The 26447-nt window shown below is 48.4% G+C and overlaps 14 protein-coding genes across 14 annotated transcripts; 9 read left to right on the top strand and 5 right to left on the bottom strand.

The window, feature by feature from the left end:
* Positions 1-88: 88 nt before the first annotated feature.
* EI90DRAFT_3156489 (glutamate binding protein) lies at positions 89-1354 on the top strand (the record flags this gene model as incomplete). The annotated part of the gene is made up of 10 exons (XM_039066057.1): positions 89-103; positions 142-295; positions 352-365; positions 419-445; positions 496-563; positions 618-694; positions 752-851; positions 908-981; positions 1038-1122; positions 1177-1354. The coding sequence occupies 10 exons, from the start codon at positions 89-91 to the stop codon at positions 1352-1354; spliced, it is 792 nt and encodes a 263-aa protein (XP_038912945.1).
* Positions 1355-1818: 464 nt separating this feature from the next.
* Positions 1819-2368, top strand: EI90DRAFT_1902683 (uncharacterized protein). The gene is made up of 4 exons (XM_039052313.1): positions 1819-1849; positions 1917-1994; positions 2064-2254; positions 2312-2368. The coding sequence occupies exons 2-3, from the start codon at positions 1946-1948 to the stop codon at positions 2216-2218; spliced, it is 204 nt and encodes a 67-aa protein (XP_038912946.1). The 5' UTR covers positions 1819-1849; positions 1917-1945; the 3' UTR covers positions 2219-2254; positions 2312-2368.
* Positions 2182-3859, top strand: EI90DRAFT_1902602 (uncharacterized protein). Its single transcript, XM_039052312.1, has 7 exons — positions 2182-2200; positions 2317-2472; positions 2519-3008; positions 3057-3298; positions 3356-3373; positions 3448-3689; positions 3750-3859. The coding sequence occupies exons 2-7, from the start codon at positions 2462-2464 to the stop codon at positions 3755-3757; spliced, it is 1011 nt and encodes a 336-aa protein (XP_038912947.1). The 5' UTR covers positions 2182-2200; positions 2317-2461; the 3' UTR covers positions 3758-3859.
* EI90DRAFT_1902723 (uncharacterized protein) lies at positions 3815-5906 on the top strand. Its single transcript, XM_039052314.1, has 3 exons — positions 3815-4783; positions 4835-4907; positions 4958-5906. The coding sequence occupies exons 1-3, from the start codon at positions 3962-3964 to the stop codon at positions 5629-5631; spliced, it is 1569 nt and encodes a 522-aa protein (XP_038912948.1). The 5' UTR covers positions 3815-3961; the 3' UTR covers positions 5632-5906.
* Positions 5907-6011: 105 nt separating this feature from the next.
* Positions 6012-7413, top strand: EI90DRAFT_3069576 (uncharacterized protein). Its single transcript, XM_039061167.1, has 7 exons — positions 6012-6111; positions 6173-6290; positions 6348-6505; positions 6559-6592; positions 6619-6777; positions 6845-6967; positions 7015-7413. Exons 2-7 carry the CDS (start codon positions 6243-6245, stop codon positions 7288-7290), a joined length of 798 nt encoding a protein of 265 aa, XP_038912949.1. The 5' UTR covers positions 6012-6111; positions 6173-6242; the 3' UTR covers positions 7291-7413.
* Positions 7414-7488: 75 nt separating this feature from the next.
* On the bottom strand, positions 7489-10669 carry EI90DRAFT_3069584 (uncharacterized protein; the record flags this gene model as incomplete). The annotated part of the gene is made up of 14 exons (XM_039061168.1): positions 7489-8455; positions 8519-8599; positions 8626-8650; positions 8706-9187; positions 9243-9303; positions 9363-9443; positions 9491-9542; positions 9594-9696; positions 9749-9810; positions 9837-9880; positions 9999-10099; positions 10149-10340; positions 10407-10431; positions 10663-10669. 14 exons carry the CDS (start codon positions 10667-10669, stop codon positions 7909-7911), a joined length of 1863 nt encoding a protein of 620 aa, XP_038912950.1. The 3' UTR covers positions 7489-7908.
* On the top strand, positions 10602-11430 carry EI90DRAFT_2975601 (uncharacterized protein). The gene is made up of 3 exons (XM_039055864.1): positions 10602-10766; positions 10818-11044; positions 11097-11430. The coding sequence occupies exons 1-3, from the start codon at positions 10696-10698 to the stop codon at positions 11369-11371; spliced, it is 573 nt and encodes a 190-aa protein (XP_038912951.1). The 5' UTR covers positions 10602-10695; the 3' UTR covers positions 11372-11430.
* On the bottom strand, positions 11156-13114 carry EI90DRAFT_3281629 (Metallo-dependent phosphatase-like protein). The gene is made up of 9 exons (XM_039066834.1): positions 12787-13114; positions 12647-12717; positions 12536-12589; positions 12466-12509; positions 12279-12408; positions 12170-12226; positions 12036-12117; positions 11688-11979; positions 11156-11621 (listed from the first exon to the last, which is right to left on the bottom strand). Exons 1-9 carry the CDS (start codon positions 12948-12950, stop codon positions 11601-11603), a joined length of 915 nt encoding a protein of 304 aa, XP_038912952.1. The 5' UTR covers positions 12951-13114; the 3' UTR covers positions 11156-11600.
* Positions 13115-13194: 80 nt separating this feature from the next.
* On the top strand, positions 13195-14025 carry EI90DRAFT_3069590 (NAD-P-binding protein). The gene is made up of 4 exons (XM_039061169.1): positions 13195-13359; positions 13433-13534; positions 13598-13693; positions 13748-14025. The coding sequence occupies exons 1-4, from the start codon at positions 13318-13320 to the stop codon at positions 13928-13930; spliced, it is 423 nt and encodes a 140-aa protein (XP_038912953.1). The 5' UTR covers positions 13195-13317; the 3' UTR covers positions 13931-14025.
* Positions 14026-15834: 1809 nt separating this feature from the next.
* On the bottom strand, positions 15835-18518 carry EI90DRAFT_2999108 (uncharacterized protein). The gene is made up of 8 exons (XM_039056277.1): positions 18250-18518; positions 18149-18192; positions 17887-18081; positions 17488-17815; positions 17335-17427; positions 16936-17269; positions 16717-16877; positions 15835-16658 (listed from the first exon to the last, which is right to left on the bottom strand). Exons 1-8 carry the CDS (start codon positions 18369-18371, stop codon positions 16004-16006), a joined length of 1932 nt encoding a protein of 643 aa, XP_038912954.1. The 5' UTR covers positions 18372-18518; the 3' UTR covers positions 15835-16003.
* Positions 18519-20798: 2280 nt separating this feature from the next.
* On the bottom strand, positions 20799-21501 carry EI90DRAFT_2929741 (uncharacterized protein; the record flags this gene model as incomplete). Its single annotated transcript, XM_039054996.1, has 3 exons — positions 20799-20992; positions 21057-21147; positions 21202-21501. The coding sequence occupies 3 exons, from the start codon at positions 21499-21501 to the stop codon at positions 20799-20801; spliced, it is 585 nt and encodes a 194-aa protein (XP_038912955.1).
* A 564-nt stretch (positions 21502-22065) lies between these two features.
* Positions 22066-23668, bottom strand: EI90DRAFT_1903756 (thioredoxin-like protein). The gene is made up of 5 exons (XM_039052315.1): positions 23096-23668; positions 22816-22983; positions 22742-22752; positions 22569-22648; positions 22066-22491 (listed from the first exon to the last, which is right to left on the bottom strand). The coding sequence occupies exons 1-5, from the start codon at positions 23270-23272 to the stop codon at positions 22316-22318; spliced, it is 612 nt and encodes a 203-aa protein (XP_038912956.1). The 5' UTR covers positions 23273-23668; the 3' UTR covers positions 22066-22315.
* On the top strand, positions 23443-24418 carry EI90DRAFT_1904770 (uncharacterized protein). Its single transcript, XM_039052317.1, has 3 exons — positions 23443-23631; positions 23684-24095; positions 24148-24418. Exons 1-3 carry the CDS (start codon positions 23613-23615, stop codon positions 24188-24190), a joined length of 474 nt encoding a protein of 157 aa, XP_038912957.1. The 5' UTR covers positions 23443-23612; the 3' UTR covers positions 24191-24418.
* Positions 24419-24721: 303 nt separating this feature from the next.
* On the top strand, positions 24722-25638 carry EI90DRAFT_3018517 (Fungalysin metallopeptidase-domain-containing protein; the record flags this gene model as incomplete). Its single annotated transcript, XM_039057237.1, has 5 exons — positions 24722-24835; positions 24891-25192; positions 25245-25347; positions 25405-25461; positions 25516-25638. The coding sequence occupies 5 exons, from the start codon at positions 24722-24724 to the stop codon at positions 25636-25638; spliced, it is 699 nt and encodes a 232-aa protein (XP_038912958.1).
* Between the last annotated feature and the right edge of the window lie 809 nt (positions 25639-26447).

Here is a 26447-nt window from a genome sequence, read left to right on the forward strand (position 1 = left end):
TCGGTCCCGGAGTGACCACTAGTACTCTCACGCAATCACGGGATACGTCACGAGACTTCCAGAACCTCATCACCCATCAGTAGTCACCATGTCGAACTATCCAGTAGCCCCCCTTCATACTCAGCACCAAACCCCAACAAGAAGTACGGCGCTGCCAATGAGACCACTGAACCACTTTTGGACCCCGCACTTGCTTCGTCATCCAATCCAAACGCCTATTATGCGCAGGGTGGTGGGGTAGCTGACTTTGATTATGGCGTCAGTGTCTGGGACTCCTCCCCTGAGATCAAAAATGGTACGTACATTCGATCGAACTTTGTCTGGGCATCTACGCTTATGCACCACCTTCAGCCTTCATTCAAAAGGTATGCGCGCAAGCCCTGGTCCGCAGCGCCCCCTGACTGACAATCCCATCCAGGTATACAGTATCCTCTTCGTGCAGATTGTAGGTGATGTTATGTTTCTTCTGGAGTCCATTACTGATATGGCCTGTAGCTGGGAACCTGCATCGTTGCGGGCGCACTCTCTCAAAGCCGCGGTACCATTGAATGGGTTCAGGCCAAGTGAGTCGGAGGGAGTCAATAGCCTTTCGTTCAGCAGTAACCACTTTGTTGCAGTCCTTGGGCATTTTATGTGCCTCTCTTTGCCACTTTGATTAACCTTGGGTTCCTATGGTACAAGAGACACAGCCACCGTGAGTTCAACCATCCCTTCTGCCCAAACTAGTGCCCAAATGTCCTTCTACCCACAGCAACGAACTACATTCTTTTGGGAACGTTTACCTTACTCGAATCGTTTGCTATCGGAGTGGCAATTTCGTTCTTCGACACTGTAATTGTCCTTCAAGCCCTGTGAGTGATGTAGTTTTCTCCTTCGTAACCTCTGCCTCACACACAAACGAATCTAGACTTATTACGCTTGGTGTCTTCCTTGGATTGACCCTATTTACAATCCAATCCAAGTACGATTTCAGTGGGATGGGTAAGAAGCTATCCCTTGACCGTTGACAAACATTCTTACACAATTTCGTGCAACAGGCCCATTCTTGTTTGCGGGGCTCCTGGTGATGATATTCTCTGGGCTCGTATCGCTGTTCCTCCCATTCAATCAAACAGCAGATTTGTGAGCCATAGTCCCTTTTGGTATCGGCTGACCACTAACACCGTTATTCGGCAGGATCTACTCCATATGCGGAGCCCTACTCTTCAGTGGTTATGTTGTTTATGATACATATGTTATCACGAAGCGGCTCAGCCCTGATGAGTACATAATGGGTGCAATCTCCCTCTACCTTGACTTTATCAACCTCTTCCTCTATATCCTCCGCGTGCTCAATAACGTGAACCGCGACTAAGTGACTTTGGGCACCGGTTCAGGAATGGAATTGTGTTTTCTGCCGTAGAACTAGGCCTAACTTGGTGAACGGACTGGTTGCATTGGAATGTATTCTCGTTGCTGTTGTTGGCAATAATTATCACTTGAGTTTGGGCACCGTCCCTGCTATCGGATCAAGATGTAGGTCTCGGCACATGAAACAGTACAAGATAACTTTCTAAAAATACCAAGCTACCTCAGTCCAGTCAATGTGCACTGAGGGAGAAAAAGAAAAGTTTGGGCAAAGTTTATATATGAGCATGAGAATGGACAACCAAAAGCGAAGGCGAGAAACCAGAAACGAGGCGAACATAAACATGATCCTTGGGGAGAGGCCCCCCGGGTTCGCCCTTGGTGCAACTGCAATAATAATGTGTAGATACTGACAGCACTCGAGTATAAGTAGTACTTTGCATCTATAATTAATCTCTCAAGCGACGCAAGCTCAGTTAATTAGGTGCACCAACACCAACACGTGAGCTTCCATGTGTCACGCGATATTCGTGTTTCACGCAACTCAGCCCTACCTACATGCCATACAGAGAAGACTTCTGGAATAGCTAACAGGATCATGTGGATATTGCGTGCTGCTTTCGACGATGCAGATGGCGAAGATACTAGTGCGCACGCATAATCCGGTGCCGGGATGATTTGCACTAATTCGCCCAGTTGGTTCAAACATTTTACAGAGGAAAAATTATTGTTACCTGGAGTCGAGTATGCCTACGGGAGGAGAAGAGGGCCCGGTGATCCTGACAACAAACTCTTTACGAAGAGCAAAGTAATATCTAGGACGGAAGGGTTCTTCATTGTTTCCGAACTACCCGTGAGTGGCGTTCCTTGACGTGTCTGACGGAGAAGGGTTCTCCTTGCTCCGGCGGTATATTTCGTTTCGTTTTAGCTCGAGCTCAAACTTATGCGCATATTTTGCCTCAAGGAAAGTCTCGGTTCCGACTCTGCGCTTACATATCGCAAGAGCGAGGCTAAGAATAAGGTAGTGCCTTTGAGGGATGGTGCTCCCATAGAAGAAGACCCCGATCATCCTAAGGAATATTTATTGGCCGATGGAGACAAACTCGAAAAGGGGATGGTCATCTCGTAAGGGTGCTGGTATTTCACTCATCCTTGTCTTACAGTCCCCAAGAATCAGAAATCTTCCGATACATGCCTTCATTGCCGCTTCATCTGTTTCAAGGGACGCCGCTCAAGATTTATCCCAACGAGCCACAAAATTTGGTGTTCGCGTAGCTCGAAGTTGGTCCGAGTTCACAACCCATTACATCATAGACCGCTTCCCTGACGTGTCCGGCGCCCTCTCCCTGGAGCCTCGAACTAAACAGAGAAGAAAGGGGTTAAATATCGATACTTCCTTCAAAGAAAAGCCCTCGCTGCAATGGGTCTGTGGGCTTCTAGCAGAGTCTCAAACTCATTTCATCAAAGTCTCGTGGCTCGAAGCCTTCGTTCGAAAGGGAGAGCTACCCCGTGGTAGTAGGAATTATGAGGAGAAATACGACCCACCGAATGAGCAGGACTACCTTCCTGACGGCCCGAACCCTGAGCTGTGGGTATGGAAAGAGAAGCGCGTTAAGATGTTCAAGCAAATGACCTTCTTTGTCGTCTATCATGGCATAACGGTAAGACTCCGTGCGTATTACTGTCTGTGCATTAAGGCTGGTCACCAGGTGGATAAAACATTTGAAACACTAATCAAAATTGGCGGTGGGAACGTCCATTCGTACAGCATCTCTTCGGACAAAGCCATCCCCTCCGCTGAAAAATGGGCCCAAATTATCCAAAAAACTACGAAAAGGAAATCCGGGGGGAATGACTCCGGCTCGCCTCTTGTTGTTTTAGTGGGGCTGCAAAAAGAGGTCCTGGAGACTTATGAAGATTGGAGATATCTGTACCTGGAGGGCGCTAAGATGTGAGTCCCATTCCCATCATGTTTGGTTCCTCAATAACTAGCGCCATGTGTGCTTAGGATGGATATGCAATTTGTGTACGATACGGATGTTATTTTGGCTATCTTGAAGAGCGACATTGCATACATTGACTGCTCCATCGATTTTGAAGCTCCCGAACAGGAGGACGCCCGTCTACCCATGCAATATGCATCCTCCTACACGCCCCCCGTGGTAGATTCGGTTCCCCCAAAGCGGCCCATCCCCTCCAATGCTGGACAAGATTCCCCCACTCCAGCAGGGCCGTCCCCTCTGGACCTCTCCCATGCATCTTCGAGCGTGGACAAAATCACCGAAGTCCCTGGACAATCTGCCATTCAAGAAGCCTCTGGCGATACTCTGTCGCGACTTTTGGTAAATTCCCTTCCTCCAGTTGTCTTTGCTATTGTTGTTGATACTATTATACTCTTTAAGCCGCCTAGAAGAAGGAACCGTACCGTAGCTCCCCTAGGTGCAGCCCTCTTTGGGTTAGATGACGACAGCACTATTATCGAGGAAAGTCCAAAGATAGAAATTTCTACTTCACCTCCACCTAGCCCCCAACCCAACAAGTGAAGGAAATAGAGCCCTCTTCTCATCTTCAGCGACCCAAACGTAAAGCTGCGATCAAGCAGCCGGCGGCGTTCATGGACCTATTTGGAATAGGCGAAGAGCAGGCTATGGCTACTTCTACGGTTGCAGAACCATCCTACAAGAAATTTCAACGTGATTTCGAATCGAATCTCTTCGATTCTCAGCCAGGCGATCCACTACCGGACATCGATGATAACGAGCCCAACTCAGGAGCTGCATCTACTGGGATGGAACACATGTCCTCCGCACAACCGAGTTTCACTCCACTGCCTGGAAGTCAAAGTGACTCACAGTTGATGCCTCAGGAATTATTTTCAGCCTCCGGGCATGCTCAGGAGTCAGAATCCAAAAGTCGCGGAAAGCGCAAGGCATCTGACAAAGGTGACACAGACATGCAGGATGCAAATGTTATGGGCTCGAGACCCAGGAAACGTCAAGCTATGGTGGAGCCGGAACTTGTCGGACCAAAGGATGCAGCCATGTCATCTCACCAAACGGTAGCTGTCAGGGATGAATCCCAAACTACCAAGAAAACACGAGGTGGCGCGGCTGAGAACGGCGTGGACACTGATTCACAATTCCTACATGCCATGGCTACGACGAAGAGGGGAAAACGCACCGAAGACGAGTTCGATCGGGAATTCAATAACCTCCGAATATCGAAACCGAGAAACGGCGATGAAGTCAATATCGAGAGAGAGAGACGCCGACGCGAGGAACTTGAGGCTTTTGAAGAAATGGAAAAGGATTTCAATGTGCACGGAAACTTCATGGTTGTTATCGAAAGTGACGATTTGTTCCGGAAGGATGGTGGGAAGCAACCTACTGTCCCAAGTCTTGAAAATAACATGCCGAACTTCAAGAAATTTAAAAAGGTTCGGTCTCTCTTGCCTTATTCTACGTTTTGTCTAATAGCTGAGCCACAGAAAGTTCCACCGCGACGGGCCGCGATGGTGGAGATCGTTCCAGACAAAACAATGGACTATGGTCAAGGAAAAGGCAAGATTGACGCCCTGTTTAGGCTGTGTCGCATCTCATTCCTGTTCAAGGGTATTGGGAGAAAGAGAAGTCTCCAATAGCTCCATTAGAAGAGAGCTATCCACCATTGAGACCTCAAGCAAGGCGGGGTCGTAGTGGCGTTTCCCGTCCCCAGGGCCCCCGTCGTCCTTTGCGTGTGGAGGATTCTGCGAGCGACGCAGAAAACCACTCTGACGTATCCTTGCCCAAGCGCCTAACAGGCAAGGGTGGCGCACGGGCCAAACAAGCCCCGAAGGAGTACGAACCAAATGATTCTGATTTGAACTTTTCCGACGTAGACACCAGACTCCCTGGCACTCTGCGCAGTTCGGGCCGAGCCCGACGGAAACCGCCGCCTGCCGCGGACGACGAAGACGAGCTCGAAGACTTCGGTGATGTTCTGGATGCTATTGGACCTGACGTCAGTGATTTAAACGAGTCGCTTCAAAGTCAGACCATTAAGTCTAGTGCTCCAACCGCAAAACGGCCTCCTGCAGCTTCACCTCCAAAAGCACCGCCAGTGCCGTCGATGCGGGTTACGAGAAGTGCTAGCCAAGCTCCTAGTGAAGACCCTGCTGCGAGTCAGGTAACGACCCGGTCAACTCGCGCCACCACCAGGAAACGGCCTAGAGTAATGCAGGACTCGGATTCGGACGGAGCTGGTTTTCACGGTTTCTCAGTGTCGTCCAAGCGCTCAAAGAGATAAGAATGGAATATTGTGTTTCGGCGTGATGTGTTGCGCGGCGATATGATCTGTTTGTATAGCATTCTGATGCACACCGGCCGTGGTGCCATCGGATCACAACCTCAACGCTCGCGTGAAATTGAATTCGGACTGTAAAACTTTAAAGCCAAATATGAGGACAGGTTGTGTTCCCACCCTCGGCGTCTTGGTTCAAGGTTCTGGGTCTACTTCTTCCGATGAAGAAAGAACATTCGGACGTTAAATCACCACCCCCACATCACTTGGAGGAATCCCTACGGTCCTGAACCATCAATCATAATGATCGCTGGATCACCGCGGTTGTTACGGAAAGTTTCGATGCCAACTATCGACCTCCCAGACATAGAAAGCGCTCGCCACGAGAGAATGATCCCCCTTGTGCTATCCTTGCTTTTTTGATTCCCTTCTTTCCTTTCTCCTTGCTGGCCGGTTCCAGCACCTTATTTTCTTCGTTTGGCGCTGGTAAGAGGACGTCCCTGGGGCCGTTCGTTATGATGTCTTGACTCTTTCATTTGCCGTGCAGCGTTCGATCTTATTTCCAGCGCCTCTTTTTTTGATCAGTCCTTCGTACATTCTCTGCCCTTGGCACCATCATGACCACCACCAGTGTTTTCAAGAGCACAGACAACTTAATAACAATCGTATGTCCCGCAGTTGCTGTTGAAGCTTGCTTTTGACATGGGGAACTTGCGCGTCAGAGGCTTGGGCGGACACTTGACATGCCGCCCCTACCATTCGAGCTGAATGGGATAGTGGCGCAAGAAACCTGGGAGTATCGAGTTCGCGAGACGAACAAATTATTCCTCAGGTCCAGCAAGCCAATCTTTGAGCGTATTTGGTTTGGCATTGCGTTTACGTAAGGCTCGCGACCCGTTCTTTGCCTTGACTGAGAAATGTTTGTTTCCGCAGTGCAATGGTTGTACTGCCTGCAGCGCTTTACGGCGTCTTCTGGGATATGATTACACCTAGGGTATTCGGGCCACATTGGACAATGAAGATTTCCGTTACCGTTTTGATGATGACGATAGAGTATGGAAGTATCGTTGGGAAGTGAGGGGAATCACTATTGGTATTCTGGTCGCCACCGTCTTGGTCTTCTGGGGGCCACTGGTTGCATGGAAATGTTACGTCAGTCACCAGCTACATCCCCGTCCGTTTCCCACTTTTGCTAAAGATACCATGCCTTTTTCCAAAGGGTACCAAAAAAGCTAAAGCTATGGCTCGCCAATGGAACGAAGCGGATGCAGCTGCCCCCACAGAGAACAATTTCAGGCCTATATGGAGCGTGCGCGCCCCTAACCTACTGAGCTCATATGGAGTGAGCAATCTCTCATTTAGCATTCGAATCACTTATGGTCTTCCCAGTCCCTCACAGTGACCGCACCCCCAGCGACGGTCATTGTCTCTAATTTCGACCCTCAAATGCAGACCTCTTTGCCTTCATACCTCATTCAGCAACCTACTCAGCCTTCGGGGTATTCTTTTCCGTATTATAGTATCGACCAAGCACCGGTTTTGGATGACAAGACGAATCCTGGGCCTATGGAGCACAGTCCACAGCCCAGGAGTCAAGGGCCGGCAGGCGAACGGGAGAGGAATGAGTCAGTGCGGCGGGATGACTTTGAAGAAGTCAAAGTCTGAGTTAACAAGCGGCGCTCGGAGTTTGTGGAGGGAATGGATGCGGGGCGTTTGTACAATGGCAGACAGTCCTTCGTTAAATTTTAAACCTGCTATCACACTGCTGAGGTAGAGCATTCCATAAACCCCTAATCGTTATCACAGAACCATCATAACTGATGGGCAAGATTAGTAGTCACGTATAGAGAACACCTTCGGAAGAGCTAGATGTACTCGAAGAAGATAGTGTTTGGCCAAGAGAGCGATGGGTAGATACAATGGAAGAGACTACCCGATGAGGTCAGCAACTCAGTACATTGTCAGGGGGTTGCAGACTCGGTAAGTAAAAGACTAGGGCATGGATGAATGAATATCAAGACAATGTCGCAGTATCCATGGATGGGTATCATTAGGGGAGTGAGAGTAGGCAATGCGTAGGCTTGCTAATGAAGAAACGTGAATTGTCGCTATACTTGCTGTATCTGTGGCTAAAAGAAAGAGGAAATTGGAACGCTACAAGAAGTTCATCACAAAAACAATATGGCAGGTTTAATGGGCCACAGGGACTTATGATAAGCGTACTAGATCGGCGAATAATGATAGTTAGGAGGCTAAGTTCGGGATACAGCCAGTGCAACCCGATCAAGATTCAGGAGGTTGAGACGAAGAAGATGTTTGGTAACGGCCCGGAACAGGTTGGGCATCCGGGGTGGCTGCCTTTTCGGCAAAGAAAAAGCGGATCACTCGTGACGCTTTGTCTGTCGGTAGAGGGGACACGGCGATCACCCTGCTCCAAGGTCCTGGCATTGATGCCGCGAGGGATGGCGGAGGTACAGTATCATTCGAAGAGTGATTGCGCTGCCCAGGGAGGTAATCTGGTGAGATGCTAGGGGATGTTGGCTGGGATGAATGAGCTCTCTCCCTCTCCTTTTCTGAGGCAGAAGAGGTGGGTGCAGGTGCATGAATATCGGCTAGCGGCGAAGCTTCTTGCTGCAGGATAGCTGAGAGGACCGTCGATGATATCTGCGAAAGAAGTTCCTTGTCAAAGCTATCGGAACGAGGGGGATCTCTTGACTCCGGAGTGGGTCCCACTCTTTCCGAGACCTGTTTTCCGTCACCAAGAACACTCCGTAAAGCACCATCCAAGAAAGGATATTCAAGTGAATGTGCGAGGGACTTCGAGAGTCGACTTGAGGAATGTAGATTAGGTAGGGTCCCAAGGGTAACAACCCGGCAAAATCGCCAAGCTTACGCAACAAAAATATCCAGTGATCCCTCGAACGCTTCACGCGCCTCTTGGACATCGCGTGATTTCGACCCAAGGCTAGATAGCCTTTCCTGGCCAGAACGCGCTCCCACATTGCCTCCCTGACGGCAAGTACACCTGAAGTTCTAATTAATTGCTCTTCTTCCTTCGCATTTTCATTTAGGATACCCACCCATTGCTGATGTGAATAAATTAAATGCAAGTTCTCCGTAGTCCATGAACAGTGGTGGTGTATTTTGTAGATTGTTTGGCATATCCGTCACAGGATCTAGCGACTTCCGTTCGGTGTGGTTTACAGCTTCATCACCAGCCTCCCTGTTCCGCAGAGGGCCTAGCTTCCTTGACTGGGGTTGGCTCTCGCTCTTTGATGGATAGCCAGGGGTGGCGTCGAACAAAGGGACAGCTGATTGATCTGTGGGGGGGCTCAACTGCGAAGATGTAACTGGATAGGCTCTTAGATCTGACGAATACTCTCCCTCAGGAATCCGATGTACTGGATCGCACGTTTGTTTCGAAGATTGGGATAGGTTGGGAGCAGGAAGGGATGAATAGATGTCGGGGAATGGTACATAGATTCGAGCCGGGATGGTGGTGTATTGGAAATAAATATTCAGGTAATACGGAATTATCCTTGTGGGGATAAGGCTTATGTTCCTAATGTGTTGACCGCAGTGAGTACCGCACGATTCACTGAATTAGAAGATTATACCTCTCCAAGTAAACCTCCTTAAAGAGAGATTCAAGATTGTCTTCGTCATACTCTGTATCTTCTTCGTAAGAAGGCGGGGATTGTGGAGGAGGGGTCAATGAAGAGGACTGTGGGCCCTACTGACATCACTACGTGAGCTACGATCCGACGAAGAGTCTGAGGTAAGCGGTTCCAAACTCGGGATGCGGGGGAATATTACGTCTACAGGAAGTCAGCGTTGGTGGCGCGGGGCGGAAAGCAACACCGACCCTCCTCCACATATTCCACAATTCCACTTGGTGCGAGAACCCGGCTCACTTCCTGTGTCTCAAATGAATCCCAAAGCTTCCCGATCGGATAGAAAACGGGTACCTGAAAGAAAGCATCCCACGACAGTTCTGGAACGCCTTTGGCAATAAATCGGATAACGATATGATCAAATTCGCCGTTTTCAAATGGCCAAGGTGTCTTCAAACTTCGGCACGAGGATCAGAACCAATCGGTGCATAGGTACAGAATTGACGCACAAATTCCCAAGTACCCAGGAGATACGCGAACCGATGGGGTCATCAAGCAATTCAACATCCGGCTGGTAGGGCAGAGATCGAAGCCAACGAAGCTCGTCTCTGGCCACCTCTTTGCTGCCTCGATTATCCATACTATTCATCTGTATGAGGAGACATTGTTGTTGGGGGAAATCGCGGCCTCACTTACTTCCGGTTCCTGGAAGATGAAAATAAGAGGGCTTGACTTCCTCGAGGCGATTCACATACATACCGCAACCGATATCAAGCAAGCGGACGGGGTTAGATCCCGGTCTATCACCGTAGCCGAGCCGCCCAGTCGCCCAGTGCTGCTGGATGACATTGAAGACATCACTTGTGCCACTCATCAGTAAGACACTTCGCCCACAAGGTGCACCCTCACCAATCGAGAATGAAACGATCGTAGCACAAAGGATAGGGTGCATCTGTGACATTATACGGATGGTGTTTACTGTCGTGCTTGAAGATAAAGGAGAATCCCCCAAAGTTGGAGCGAGGGCCCCCGTCGTTGAACGAATGAGTGGACGCGCTGGAAGCTACAGAAGAAGCGTAGTCATCGTAGTCGGAGAGCGAACTGTGGCGTCATGGGGCGCTGTAAGATGAAGCCGGCGCTAAAACCTATGGATTATACGGCGCTTACCTGCCTGGTCTGTCGCTAGACGCGTCTGACATGCCCACCACAGCGAATAAAGCCCTCTCTTACGAGAGCAACGGCGTTCAACACGAGAGGGGCTATGGCTGTAGTTAGAGTGTTTATAAAGCGGGATGGTTGTCCAGCACCATCATATTATTGGCGCATTGAGTGAACGGAAGCAAGTTTCAGCATGTTGATGACGGCCAACTTAGGAAACATGGAATGCGAGGTTATATCTTCACATCAGCCCTGGACAAAGCACGGGCCATAGATCATCCCTGTATTCTGAGTTGAAATGGCTCCTTTGTGTGGCGTCTGCAGGCGAGACAGTTCAAAGTACTCATGCCCAGATTGCCAATTGAAATAGTCTGTAAAACTTTCGCCATCATGCTCGGTGTCATCAATGAGGCTGTTTAGTTGTTCTCTAGCTTGTTTCAAAGATCACCGGCCTGCATGTCGATCAGCATCTTCGACTGATGTTGCTAGATCTTCAAGTCTGCGACTCCCAGACCAAGCCGCGGACGTGCCGCTAAAACCATTGTCTTCACTGAGATGGCCCTTTGTTCCTGAGGCGCCTTCATTTCAGGATCCCCTATCAGGGAATGACCCTCAACCACTAAAACTATCTCAATTTGAAGCGATCGGTACGTCAAGTACACAATGAATAATTCATGTCAACATTGACATTGGTGCTAGCCACATCCAATGCAGTTAGAGACGCACTAGCTTCCAACGAGCGTTTGCATGGCCTTCTTCGAGTGTTGGATAGTATGTCTCCCAACGAAAGAAATGCCCGAATGAGGCATTTACTGGGGTTAGGGGATGCGGGTCAATTGGATCCAAACAAGTTGACTGAAACCGAGAAAGAGGATGCTGAATCATTCTCCATCTTTGTTGCAGTGATTCAAGATTGTATTTCTGGCGTTGACCAGGATGGAGAGAAGTACGACGGGTTACAATGGGCTTCATGAATGTTCATTTGGCATGCAACACAGTGAATCCAGCTTGCCCGCGCCGGCCGTTATGTATTGGAATGTCACACGGCCCTTTCTGCAGAAATGAACGCCATCATGAGGGATGGTTGTTCCAGACCAAGGGTCATCATGAAGATGTGGTGGTAATGTCTGGGCCGCACTTGATGAGATCATCGATTGAGTAAAAGAGAACAATGTCATGAGTGTATAATGAGATGATACAATGCTACAGAAAGTACTCGGGCATCTGCATGGAAGTATCATACGTACATGAGCATAAGGTAAATATGAAGTAACAAGGATATATCATCACCTTGATGGGAGCAGTGGGTAGTGGTTGATTACTCGGTCCATCTACTTGATTTTCGGGCGCAGCCTCAAATACATTAAAATGAACCGATTCCTCCGGGCCAATCTCCAGTATGCTCGCTGAATTTCCGCATCTATAGCAGTAATTTGGCGCCGACCATACCGTGGATAGCCTATTATCAAACAGGACACTAAATCCTTCCATACATAGCTGGTGTGCCCGGAGGATATGATTCATGTGATTGATTTCGAGAAATTTCCGCACAACGCCCGACCCAAATGTGTAGCCCGCCCCTCTAGGATTAAAAAAAGTGCGGAAATCTGTGTGGGTACGGCACGCCAATAAACATACCTTGGGGATATGGCAAAATCCTCTTTATCAGGATCCGGGTCAGACCATACGAGGTCAGCCATCGGCCCCTCGTGGGGTATTTCTTGTTGCCCTTTCGTCAGGCTTCTGTTACACGACAACACACCATAGCATACCTCGAAACCGATCCACAACTTTGATCTGATCTATCGAATGTATTGAGGGTGATAGACCTGCGAAGTGGTCAGAGGATGCTGTTCAGATCCCCCAATGGTCCGACATCACCTCCATGCACACAGAATATCCGGTCTTCGATGACCACGGATAATGTCAGGAAATCGAACATGTCTGTAAAGTACGTCCACACAGACGCCGAACCATACTTCCGTACACATTCCGTGTAGAATCCGTAAGACTGCAATTGGATTTCTCAGCACTCTGCACAATCGCAGCGTTCTGAAGGCACCCCTACCTGCGTGACCGCCCTTGATTCATGGTTCCCTCGTATCAGTTGGACTCGGTCGGGTATCTTAGTTTAAGACAAGTTAATAAGGATATAGTTTCGACGCTGAATAAGCCACGATCCACGTAGTCCCCTCCGTAAATATGGTCAGTGCGTTGAATGACCGAAAAGTATGGAGTGAAAAACATACCAAGAAACAAGTAGTTGGTGTCTGGGACAAACCCCCCTATCCGAAATATTTCAATTAAATCATAAAACTGCCTTTGGTTCAAGGATCTTGGGGTTAGAGCGTATCTATGGGCACAGGAGGAAGCACATCGTTAAACTCACCCATGTATATCACCGACAACAGTAACAGGAGACTGAACATGAACGACATTGCTTTCGCGCATTAACACCTCCTTTGTCTTTTCGCATATTTCTTTTATGAGCGTTTCGTGGAGGACTTGCTTTCGAAGTAACTGGGCGATGCATTGGTCAAGGTCAAAACCCATGCGTTCAAAGTATGATCGGGGTACGTGAGCGTGTCTAGCAGTAGATCAGGTGACGACAGAGTCTTATTCAATGGCGAAATGGGGACCAAGAGTCGAGGGGCGCTTAGGAGTCGTCGACGTCGATTCACCTATGGCGCGTTTGGAGTTTGAATTAGCTGGCAAAGTCCGGTCCCTTTCGCTGTCAACAAGCGTCAATAGCAATTCCCGATGGCACCCGTCCCGATATCTTCGGTGAGTAATCTCATCTTTTAGCGCAGTGAACCGATCGCAATGAAAGATTGTTTCACACAGTACACACCATCCTCGGAGTACTTAAACCACGGCTTTCCGTGCCAGTCTCCCTCACTCCTTGCGAGCAGCGCTCAGAATGTCCTATCCAACTGAACAGACGCTCTTCTTCTCGTCGCCCGTATGTGAAACCCACGTCACCTCCGACTCATACGTTTTAGGCTCCAAAGGATCTTATGTATGTAATTGCGTAGGAATTTGCTGTTGTTGGTGCCTCCACCGTAAAGGAGAAGTATGGCACCCGGGTCCTCAAGTGGTACATCGATCGCAATAAGACCGTTACTCCAGTCCACCCAGTGAGTACACTTCCAATATTTTGGAACTTCCTCCAAGACTGGTGTGTAACTCGATTATGATAGAAAGAGGAAGTTTTGGAAGGAATCAACACTGTGAAAACTTTGAGTGAATTACCTCACCCAGCAAGCACTTCTGTCAGCATCGTCACGCCCCCCAAAGTAAGTGGCATGCGCTTTCGCGCATTTTTGCTTAGTGAATGTATTATACTTTAGGTCACCCTTCGCCTTCTCGAGGAAGGAAAGAAGCTCGGAATCCCGGCCTTCTGGTTGCAACCTGGCGCAGAAGACGATGCGGTCCGGCAGTACATTGAGGAGGGCGGTCTTTCCTCGAAAGTTGTCCTCGGTGGACCTTGTGTTCTCGTCGACGGCGACGGTGTCACTCGTTCGTTGCTTTGAAACCGTTCATCCCTTTCCGTCCCGTTCGAGCGCCAAGGAATTGGACAATAAGTAGAATATGACGCACCGAATTACAATAAAATTCAGAAACGCAATTGCAGCCGCTTGGGTATAAGTTGAGGATGCAGTGGAGGATTCACATACGGGAACGAATACGTTTTCAGTGAAACCCAAGATAAAGAGGCCAGTACAGACGGTCCCAGACGACCTATAAGCGCATTAAAAATACGTGGGTCGATCGATGTGCGAAGTGTTATATTTGAGGGCGCTTGCATTTGATACTTTGAGAACCGCCACACCGGGTAAGAACATTGAACAAATCAAGGGCCTATTATTTCCAAGGCGCTTGTGTAGTTGCAGGAATCAATTTCCTCAAGGTGTATACATACACGATCGAGGCAAGAGCTGGTAAACCAATTGCCATACTGTTCCTCCATCTTGAAATCCCCCAGATACTAATAAAGAGAAGAAACTAGCTCATCGAGCTATATCTTCGAGGATTTCGGGAGTGCACGAGTGGTGTGAAAATATTACACACTCTATTGAAGAAGTCAGAAACATGAGTGGCGTGTCGGTTCTTTCGACAACACTTTCTAAAGATAGTTGCTGGGATCGCGGTTCAGATGGCGACATGGAAAGCTCAAGAGCGGGTTGGAGAGAATGATGCTCATCCCGAGGGTTGTTTGAGACCCAGCATAACGTGAGAACGATCATGTTTTTCTCGATCACCCGAACTTTACCTACCGATGAGATGTCGCTACCAACTGCCTGTTGAAATTCGGGAAGACTTCACGTGGGAACCAAGCCGTGCAGCGGCTTTTCTGTGCTATGATGGCGGGCTGTTCTCATACGATGAGGTCAGTAAAGTTAGTTTCCATTCACGAAGAGGGTGGCCGATGTTGTCACTTCGATCCTCGTGCCAGGGGCTTTCCTCTGTGTTTAATACACTGAAGGCCGACGTCTCTGAGAATGTTCATGTAGTACCTACATAAAGTCCCCATGGTGGTGGTGACCCATATGAAGACAGAGACTCCGATATTCTGGAGCCTCCGATTCGCGTGTATCTCGATGGTAATGAATCAGTGGCATTACTTCAGACTTCCAAAGTACCCATTCCCTGTCCTCTCTCTCTCTTCGTGCTGTACACAGAAAATAGTCGCTAAACGGCGAGTTTCTGAAATCAAACGAAACTCCGGAGAGGACGGAAGCCCGGAAACATCACTCTCCACCCCTTCACAGGTGAGGCTTGCATAGCTCTGTCTCATTGCATCTTTTTGCTCTTTGGGCATGACGCTAGGCCCAGAACTGCAACAGATCCCGCTCGATATTGTGCCGAATGGTCCTCTTTTTGATCTCTATTGCAATTGCCTTCCTTAGACATGGGGATTGAATGCCCCAGAAAATTGGTGAATAACGAGGCGAGAGAGTACTGGCGAAGGTCGGGAAGGAAGCCTCCAAGTATGACAGAAGGCGTGATGATGGGGTGGCCAAACGAGGTGTTAATGCACCCGCAACGGGTGGTGACGGGTGACAGGTATTGGGGTGAATGAGAAGATCAAACCTTGGATGCTCTCCTGGGGCATGAGAAAAAAGGAGGAGGATCCCGAAGGGGACATCGAGGTAGAGCGAGAAAGGCCGGAGCGCATGCAATGGCAAGAATGAAGTTAGGGAAGGTTCGCTGGAAAATGCGCTTGAATGCGAAAGGCTCTGTATGCATCCTGTTTCGGATACTGATGACGAGAAGCCCGGTGATTCTGGGTAGGAGTCCTCGGCTGATTTCGACTAATCCATCGATAAAGTTTGCCTCTAGAACGGGTGTCAGCAAAGGACTCGTTGTCAGCAACTTAGGTATCCTGATGCAAGCTGAGGACTTCATGAATGAGGGGTGCATTTCGGACATCTGTGTCTGATTCCATGATAAGAGTATACTGTTGGACAATCCATCCCCCTGAACTACATGGTAAGCGAATTAGGATGTATTGAAGAGTGTCAGCGCCATGCATGGCGCATATCCCAGGCTGACAGTAGGACCCCATACATATTTGCAAAGATAATCCAGATAGAATAACGATGTCAGCTCGATTGTCCAGCGGCAACCCAGGTAACCCCATCCTCACTGTGCCTAGCCGCATCGTCTTCACCCTCACCTTCATCTCCACTACTAAGCCCTTCGGCAACCCATTCACTTTCCTCCGTCGGAGGAGGTCCAATTCTCGCCCCTTTAGATCTTAAATACGCCAATACCTCATTTCCATGTCTCCATCCTTTCGGTCCATCAACAGCCAAGAAAGTTCCATCATCTTTGGAGTCTTCCTCCGCCAAAGGGCTGAAATCCGAAGCGGAATTGAATCGTTCGGCAAGATGCACTGAGGCTCTAACACGACCATTTGAACGTTCCACGTCTCCAAGGAAAGATGCGAGGGATTGTATTGCCTTCAAACGCGCACGAAGAACGTGCCGGATGAGATGCCGAGATGAAGGGCGTTTCCTCCTTTTAGGTGCAGGACCTAGCACAACCTTCGCTTTCTTGGGTGCTGGGGGTTGGGACGGATCAGACCCTGAATCTCCCGCTGCTGGAGGTTTTTTTTCTTTGTACTGGTCAAGCCAGGGATTCGGTGGTGGTGGTTCCACTTTTGTGTACGCCTTGAGAGCGGTCAGGGAAAGATCCCATTTCCTTGGACCCCAAACACCGATCAGGATGCGCCATGCCGCCAGGACCCGCTTCCCACTGAACAACTTAATTCAGAAAAAAGAAGGACGAGACGTAAATCGAAGAAATGGCGTACTGTTCATAATTATCATCAATCATCCGCACATGATATACCGCAAAAGCCCAAATCGTCAAAGCCGAAATAAGGAATCCAACGTAGCTCATTTTCAATAAAGCCCACAAGAAGATAAAGATGAGAGAGTATATTAAAACAAGTGCCAGCAAGCCAAAAACAATCTTATAACTTCAAATTAGTGTCATGTTTATCGTGCGCCTGGGTCTCGGCAGGACGAACCTTATTCTGAGCCTGGGTCTCTTCTTCATCCTCAGCGAGACTCGCTCCAAATTTCCCCATTGCGTATGCAGGAAGATGGGCCAGTAGAGGTATAAGGAAGAACGGGAGTCTAAGTATACTAGCAATAGAATCCTTGATGAGGACCCATAGGGTTGAAATTCGGAGAGATAGAGGGGCAGAAACGTTTGGATCGAGGGAACGCGGGAGGGGAAGTTGAGACAACGAGGAATTAGTGAGCTTGGAACTTTCGAGTAGTGAGTAATATGTGAGGAGGTCCTCCTTGACGCTTTCCAGATTAGGGGAAGGGCTCGGCGGATTAAGTAAATCAACGAGACTATTTAACAATCCCATAAGTAGCTGGAGAAATCCTTCTCGCAAAAAAAAAAAACACGTCCATACGTTTGATATACATCTATCCAGTCCTCCAGCCTTATGGATTTTTCGTCTTGCCAGAGTATGCGAAGCGCCATCTTAGCAGCATAGAGTGTATCCCTACATGGCAGGGCAACACGATTCAGTACATTAGAACGACGTCAGAGTGTTGCAGCGCACCAGTTCTTCGCATTGATAGTCGTCTGTACTAAGGAAGTCCCAATATCCCTTGTCAAACTCTTGACAGCTCTCTTAGCGACACTTTCATCTCCAGACAAAAATTGTCGCGCATACTCCGCGACCTTGATAGGTTTTCCATACTCTACGACGACAGAGCTTCGATATCGTGACTTGTCCGTGTAGACGATACTGGCGGGTACAATCACTAAATCTTCTTGAGGTGGGACTTTCTGTCCTTCAGGACCTTGGAGCCACTTGAAGTATTCGAGAGCAGTCCACGAAACCCCATCCTTGACCTGCATGATACGAGGTTCTGTATAACTCGTCCCTACATGCATAAAATAAAGGCACCAGCGTAGATAATTGAGCGTTAGAGTTAACTCGACGACATGAGCGAACCTTCAGGGAAGATAGCAACAACTTCCCCAACAGCCAGAGCTTCAAAGGTGCCCCGGAACAGGACTTGATTATCCCTCTGCTTGCGATCAACAGGGATATTCCCTGCATTCATAAGGACGTATTTCGCAACAGGGTGTCCAAATAGTGTCGACTTTGCCCAATAATGAAGTAAGCGCCCATGAGGGAATGTCATAGCTAAGTAATACGATATTTCCATTTCATAAGCATCCATCAGAAATGATTCTTGCGAAGGAAGACGCACACAATACAGCCGGATCCACGATCATGTTGTGATGCGTCGAGGAACTTTGCCGCCAGAGGAATCAACGGCCTCATCAAGAGATATGCGAAGGGGCAACTCACACTATCACTGGACCAGTTCTGGGGACGTTTTCCTCTCCAATCACTTCAATCTCGTCGAAAAAGCTATTTATTGCCCATCTCGCAATTTCGAGTATAATCTTGTGCGTCTTCCCAAACGGCATCACGAGAAGCAAAATCAACCCTGGTACTTGGCAGTCAAACAGCAACGAAAAATAGGTGAAAACAAGGAGGTGAAGCCGAGGAGAGATGCGTGCTTAAGGCACAAATTTGAATTCCACGCTACGTCGCTAAGGAGCTGCACAGGACCGGCTAACCCCGGCTTCAAGCGCCTTCAATTCAATAGGCTTGTTGGTGTGCGAAGCAAGCACACACCGCCTTTGGGGGAATCGCTCCACGCTCTCGCTGTTTTGTTTGTAGATTGGGTCTGCATCGTTGCATGTACGTAACACGCACCAATGTGCGCTCCATGACACGAACGTTGTTTCTTCCCAAGTGCACAGTGCAAAGGGTGTACCCAACTCCTCTGAAATAAATGACCTAATTTTATATGAGTTTCCCCCGTGCACGCGTTGGCGGCCGATCCGGGCCATAACAGTAAGGAGCTCTCTCCTTTGGCGAGGGGGAAAGCTTTCCATATTTCCCCTTTCCTTCAATTTTGTCTTGTTCCTTTGCCAAATAAGCTTACATAATCGCCTAGCCTTTCATCTTTCAGTTTCATTGACGACACGCAAGGAAGTTAGGTTTCTGTGTGTTTCGCAGACAGATCTTGTGTAGCACCTGTTTTGTAGCATTTTATCCTCTTAGCCACAGATATACGCGCCGGGGGGAAAGTAGGGGACATTGGCGATCCGGAAAACGAGGATTAGAGTCGCGTTATTAGTAAATTTCTGACGCTGAAACCGCTGAAATTACGTGTTCCTATTTCCTTTTTGGACCTTCTACGTTACGTTTTGTACGTCATTCGCTTTCCTCTTATGTGTCAGTCACGTTTTCTTTCGCTTCTCCTTGCCACCATAGTCGCTGAAAGCGCTAGAAACTGTTTGTATAGACACCGCTATGCTCTCAGTCGCCCCTGCCCATTTTTCCCGCTGCATCGTGGCCACGTCGCCATTTTTGAATTTCACTTGTTCATTTTTCACGCAACAACACTCCCTCTGAGCATGGAATGCACTCACAGGAGAACTCAAAGTTCCTGGTGCCAATCTTCTGGATCTCCCTTTATTGTAACTGGTATCCTACATGGACACGCTTTCCGGAACATGTACGACGCTTGTGGCAACATGTGCGCATACCCATTTCTCCATCGTCTCTTTGCATTTCGATTGGGGCCGGGGCACAGTGCAATGCCAGATTCGGCCCTGTACTCTGGACCATATTCCGCAACGAACGCGCAATATCTCCACTCCCGCATCCATTTCCATCTGTGCTGGCACTCCCATTTGATGAGGCCACATGTCACCATCCACCGCAGTGCACCCGAGTATTTGCTGTGAATACCTGTTAGGCCACCCATGCTCTTTTTAATTTTTGCTAATACCGAAAACCTTGTTTTCTTCCTCTTTGCGTGCTATCCCCCCATTACTGTGTCCAATAAATTATATGACAATGATTTGGACAACAATACAAGTGATGTGGTGCAGAGTCCAACGAGCGAAGTGAGCACTCTAGTAACAATGGTGATGCTGGTTGGATAGTTCTAATCGCCTCCCATTCTTGCTGCTGCATAGGAAGCCGAGAAGTGGCGGGTTACTTTTCTACTTTTTGTGGGAATGATCCATGTACATAGGAAACATATTACTATATCCCTTTGGGCTCAGCGTATGAACAAAGTAGGAGACGTTCTACGCCATGCGTTAAAATTTAGGAGGCCGGGATCCCTAACACCAGGTGTAAGATTCAGTGTCAACGATTCTCGACATTACATAGTGACGTCAAGGCCGCGGCATCGATATCAGTGCTTCGAATGATCACAAGTTACGAGATCCGATTATTGTCTTGGACAATCCTCGTCAGGCCATCATCATCTTACCATTAGGGGATGTCAGAAGATTCTGAAGATCCCTCTATGAGTCTGCTTATATGGTGTCATAAATAGGGAGGGACAGAGTTCAGGTGTCTATGGGAAATATGATAGTCTAACTGTTGTAGATGAAGGATATGATAGCGGAAGTGCTAAACGAGATGCCAGCATGCATATACCAAAAAATAAAATAAAATAGGCACAGGAAACAAGTCAATGTTGTTAAGCCATGGCAGTCCCTGAAACGGATAGCCTTCGCTGTCGGGTGTGAAGTATTGGGAGATGATGGCGGACTGAATACTCGCAATCTTGTAAGAACGTTTAAGAGTGCGCTATCAGTTGGAGATGTGATTACCATAGGAACACTGATCGAGAAGCAAGCGTGAATCAAGCGATGTGCTAGCGTTACCAAGAAACCTGGTGGGATGATGCGCGATGGCACAGGGAGAGAGATGGTCGGTGGGAACATTCCGGAGATGCAGGGTATTACGTCGAGCGGTCTAATTAGCATGAGTGAAAATCGTGATTCGTGAGAAATTTTTCGGCTTGATTTTGCTTCACTAGAGTCTTAACGCATCTTCTTGGACTTCCCCGCTCGGATTTTGGTCCCAGCGGCGAGGATCTTCTTATGTAGTTGTCCATTTGCATGTTGCTTCTCGAATTCGTCAACCGTGCCTATCGCCTTGCCGCCGACAAGTACGATAGGCACCGATTTTGAGCGCGTAAGCCGATACATGAGTCTCCTTAGTCGTTCACCATCAGCTGTTCAAACGAAATGGAAGGAAATAAGTAATGTCGGAGAAAAACGTCCGTATTGTTCACGTACATCGCAAGTCAACGTCCATTTCGATGGGTAACGGTGAAAGATCAAGATCCTCTAAGATAGCTTTGACTGTCTTCGATGCAGGTTGACGCGACTGTGAATCATGCGGTCAGAGGTGCATGAGTAGCAACAGCTGGCGGCTTCCCACGGAACGCACCTCTGAGATCACAACAACTGGGTTGGCAGCCCAGGTATCAGCAACTAGCGATTTGACTTCTTCCCGTGCCCGTGGACTACGTGTGTTAAACTCAAGAATGAGCTGCGGGTCCACTGGTATTGTTGGGTCAATGGAGACGGGGATCATTGCATTGGCGCCCAGGTTCGTGAGGTACGCCATAACTGCACCAAGCTCTTCCGCATGGGTAAGCTTGAGTGGAGGGCCAAGGGGCCTGCTATTGCTGGGATCTATGTCAACGTGGTGTGCTGGTGGAAGTGCCTTTGGTGGCATTGATGGGCGCTCCTTGTCATGAACTCGTGATTGTGGAGGGCGTGTTCTAAACGTATTAAGGCCAGGGATAGTATCATGGGCGAAGGGTGAAGGAGCGAGGTATGGTCGAACGAGGGCGACGAACCCAAGGGCAGACACGAGGAGGAGAATGAGTGTGGCACGCATTTTGCGCCGCATTAGGGAAGGCGTCGAAACATTCATGGGTGACGGTGCTGAATCGTCTTCCGCAACAGGGCTTAATTGAGGGGAAATACGTGCCTGTTTTTCCCACTGGCCTAGTGCAGATGCGATAGAAGAAGCCTTTCTGTGATGCATGGTTTATGTTGCGACTTTGAATCTGTGGTTTGACCAGAAACGGAACAATTTGCTTCCGCTATTGACTTTCTAAATCCCTCACAAATCCATTGCTCGCGGTCCGATACGTTTGAACACCGGGCTGCCCAACACTCCTGCGTATGCTGGCCGCTCTTTATTTCGTATTCCCTACTAGGATCCGTGACGTACGCTGACCTGACCAAGCTAAGAGGTAAAGTTACAATCACAAACGTCATGATGGTCACATTGCAACACTGATGCTGGTACCGTGGTGGAGTGCTCTCGCGAGGTCTGAGGCGAACGACATCGAATACACGTGGAAATCGCTAGGAGAACCAGCCTCTATTAGGTGACACATATGATATTCGGAACGGGCACTCGGTCATTATATATGCGTAATTTCGAAAGGCTTATCGCGATAAGAAGGCCTGCAGGACTCCAGCCACTATGACTTTGTAAGTGACTTCCCACCAGCGACTGCTTTTCTCTCGGGTGCCCATTATGCGCCATGGACGACAATATGCCCATCTCTCAACATCGTTAGCAGTTGGCCAGACTCATACAATGACTGAACATCATCAAATCCACCGATCGATTTCGATCGGAGGAGAATATTAGGGAACGTAGCCCGACCTGTCAATCGGGAGAGTTCATTCTTCACAATGTCTGTATCCTCTTTTAAGGCAGCGGGTTTGTAGCGGGTCCAAAGGGTTATCACACGTCATCGACGCTCGAGTGTTTAACCAACGTACCTCTGAGATCTACCTCGATCACAAGCGGCTTGGGTTGAGTGTCCAACTTGGCGAATAACTCCTTGGCCCGCGTTGAGAATCTTTCCCCGTTCGTATACGTAGGGACAATATTTGTGTATGCGGATCAGAGGAGCGGCGGGTAAACCAGCCGACAATGGCAATATAGAACTCACGGACAGTATGTCTAGGGAAGGATTGTCTTATGTAAGAGGCCCAATGCATAATCGCTTAAGAGGATAAGTGGTACCTTACTGAAAATGACAACCGGGGCAACAGTGTCAATGGCACGAATCTTCTCTTTCCACACATTCGCATCTCTTCGTGTCGTTTTTCCGAATGTATACGGAAGATGGCCATCCCTTGGATCCAAAGAGCGCCCAGGGAATGAGGACGTAAAATAAACAAGACCCCGAAGCTGAGCGATGCAAACACGGAACAGCAATTATCCAAGCGCAAGCGTCCAGGGCAAAGGTTAAATGGCCAGGGATATCATAAGACGTTGAGAATGTTGGAGAAGTACGCCATACCTCATCAGTAGTCGTCCAATCACGGTCTCGATAGTATTTCCTATAAAAATCCGTGGGCGATGACGAAGAACCACTCCAAAGGGACAACACCCATACGACACTGAAGAAGCCAAAGACGACACATATGTGTGTTGTGCATAGGGTGCGACGCCTTCTCCAGGGCCCTTTTAGCATCATTCCGCCGCTAAGTTGTTGAAAGGCCCAGTGATCAGGCGGTCGGACAAGATGACAGTAGATCCTTAAAATAGAAGGGATTGACACAAATAGATGTAAATACAGGCTCCGAGGTCCGACGTAAACCCTGGCAGTACTCTAGCCTGTAGCCCTGCCGTAGCCACCGAACTCAATGCCACGTGATTTCCCTCTTGGCACGTCGGCGTTGTTGATGGATTCCGCGACTTTCCGACAGTCAGGGAGGAACCTCCGATCCAGGAAGGGCCGAAATTGAGGGAAAAAATATATTTCGGCTACTCCGTGGCGGGTCCTACCTTTTTTTTCTCCACGACTCAATTGTCCTATGCACAGGGTCCCTTATCGTGAGCAGTCCAGATACAAGTGAGCTTTTTATAGGTCTAAAGTTATGAGTAGCCATTCGATCTGCAATATTACTTGACATAAAAATACATTCAAAAATTAATGAAGGTGACAAGCGTGTCTTGCACCCAGGACTTTATGGACTTTCTGTCATCAACATCTGTCTCACCCGCACTGTCGGCGAACGTACTGGTCCAGGCAGGGACTCCACCCTCTATGACTTCGTAACAATATATAGACCCACCTCCCAACGTGTTGGAAGAGACCGAAGCGGTCGACTACTTACTCTGCCAAACACCATCAAATCGATGGCCTTCTCTGTTATCCAATCTCGCTTCCCCCTCGCGTTTCTCAATTCCGCATCTCGGTATTCGCTTGACTCAAGCGCTGCAGACTGGAGAACTAGCTCAAGGAGAAGATACTGTTTTTCAGGGAATGCCAGTTCTTTTCCCGGACTAAATCTCAAGTAGGGTAATTTGTTTGCGTCCTTCACATGAGATCAATTTACCTTGCGCAAGGTTACTTAGTGCTCCCATCCTTCCATGTCTCACTCTCCGATAATGATTTAACCAAGTCATGACAATCTATCAAAACAATAGTACACTGAAAGCGTCACGTCAATTGGGGCTCCATCCTATCTCGGCGTATGATTGTTTTCAGCGGTTTGTCATCGAGTGATCGCAACACTGTCCTGACGAATGGGATTCCAAGCAGTCCATGATTGGGAACTATGGGCCATGGGTGATTCTTGATGACGGTCGCGCCAGGTATTCATCCACCTGGAAAGATGCCTCCAAATCACCATGGAGTATCGAATAAGACCATCGACCATTTGTCAAGTGCTTGCAGAAATCTCAGAAGAATAAGATAACCGCAAAGAAGTGCGTTGGCGACGATCAACAAAACCAGACATCCTGTAGCGTACGAAGCAAGGGGTATCGAACGCATGACATTCAAAACATATGGTTTTAGTTCGTAAGTATGCCTAAAAGTCGTGGACATAACTATTGGCATAACGTGTAAAGACGGGGGGATACAACTGACTCACAGGTTTGCTGTGCTCAAAAGGCCAAAGGGACCTTCAACTTTCTTATGCCAGACTTCATCGCCACTACTGTCCGCAGTACTAGCGCTCACAAGGATTATCCTATGGGTGCTTGGGCTGCAAATCAGGAGCGGGACATTCGGAAATATCCTTATTCAACTGTAAGTAAAAAATGATCATGTTTGCGTGTTTATTTATGCTGATGATTTTTTTTAGGATATGAGCATCAACCCCTCTACCTACAAGACGTTGGACAAGCCTGGTTACTGGGGCGTTCATGCCATTGGCGAAGTTTGGGCAGAGGTCCTCTGGGTTATCGAGCAGGAATTCATTAGAGAAGCACGGATTTGCGGACACTCTTCCCACCCCAGCCCGATGAGAATGGCGACATCCCAGAGGGAGATTTCTATCACAAGCAGGAGTACAGGGCCAAAAGCACCAAGAAGCCTTTGGTACGGTAACCCTTTGTTCTTGCAGCTCGTGATCAACGCTATGAAGTTGCAGCCTTGCCGTCCTTCGTGCGTTTGCTCCTCGTTATCACTGATGAGGCTCATGCTATTTGGTTAACAGTAGATTCTTCGATGCTCGTGATGCTATCCTCCAGGCTGACCGAATCCTTACCGGAGGCAAGAACCAGTGTGAGCTTTGGATTGGATTCAGTCAGCGTGAATTGGTATGTTGCTATCATTACGCGATAACATATCCGTGTACTAAGTCTGGTCTACCATAGGGTCCTGATGCAATCATTATTGGCTCCACTCCTTGGGGTGGAAATGTTCGCATTGATGTGAGTTCGCAAAATTTAGCTCATTAATGATCGCTCAACATCCTTCCTTTCAAGGATTTCGACATTCTCCTGGTGTTTGCAACAAGTAGAGGCGCAAGACTCAATCGGCGATGGATACAAGATGTCGAATTATACATACATCACAGTACTACCATGGGTCGTCTAGAGCTTCTTTAAACTATTGGTACTACCATTCTATGTGGCACTTCAGCGTCTTACAAATTTCTGTGTGGATCCTCATTATCCGTGTACATTAGGTCATCTGGGTTGGGTTGGTTTCATGTTGTCAGCACCACAGTGTGCTGTCATTGCATGCTGTTTTGCGTCCGCAGAATGCGGTTAAATGAATTTGGATCGTTGCATTCCTACTGCTACGGATCTAGCTCGCTGCAAGTCCGAACCAGTTTTTGCTTGTGTAAACAGTACTGGTCAAAGCCAGACGCGCGAACTTCCGTGTCTTGATTGGTTTCGAACGCAGCTCAATCGTCAAGCTCTCGTTCTGTGGTAAGAAAACTCAATGAGGAACAGATTGAGGGTGTTCGTGCACCTTACGTTATTCAGATCCTTGGCGCCAACACCATGCGCAACTTACTAACAATCAACATGTCAATTAGGGACCGGTCAAGCCTAACAAGATAGTACGGGCACGAGGGCCAGAGTGATGCGAGTACCTTGAAGGGAACTCGTTGGACATGACAGCGAGGGGTTTATTCGAACTAGCACGTTCATGCGATTAGTTTATTGTATATACTGTTCAAATCAGGGCATCGTTGTTAATCGGTTAGTTCTAATTCTTGTACCCCACCCCGTAACCAATCCACATCATCATCTTCAAATATGAAGCGTGGTGCTGTCAATCTTTGAAGCGGCCTTGACTCTGCCTGGCGATCTGCCAGATGAGCTCTGATCAGGAGTCGAAGGTCAATTATGTCCTGAGGGTCCCGTTCAAAAGCCCTCCAAATAAAAATATCAAGGTCCGTGAGGCC

Source organism: Cantharellus anzutake (assembly GCF_015039405.1).
Source record: "Cantharellus anzutake strain C23 chromosome Unknown EI90scaffold_45, whole genome shotgun sequence".
In the NCBI taxonomy this organism is placed as follows: domain Eukaryota; kingdom Fungi; phylum Basidiomycota; class Agaricomycetes; order Cantharellales; family Hydnaceae; genus Cantharellus; species Cantharellus anzutake.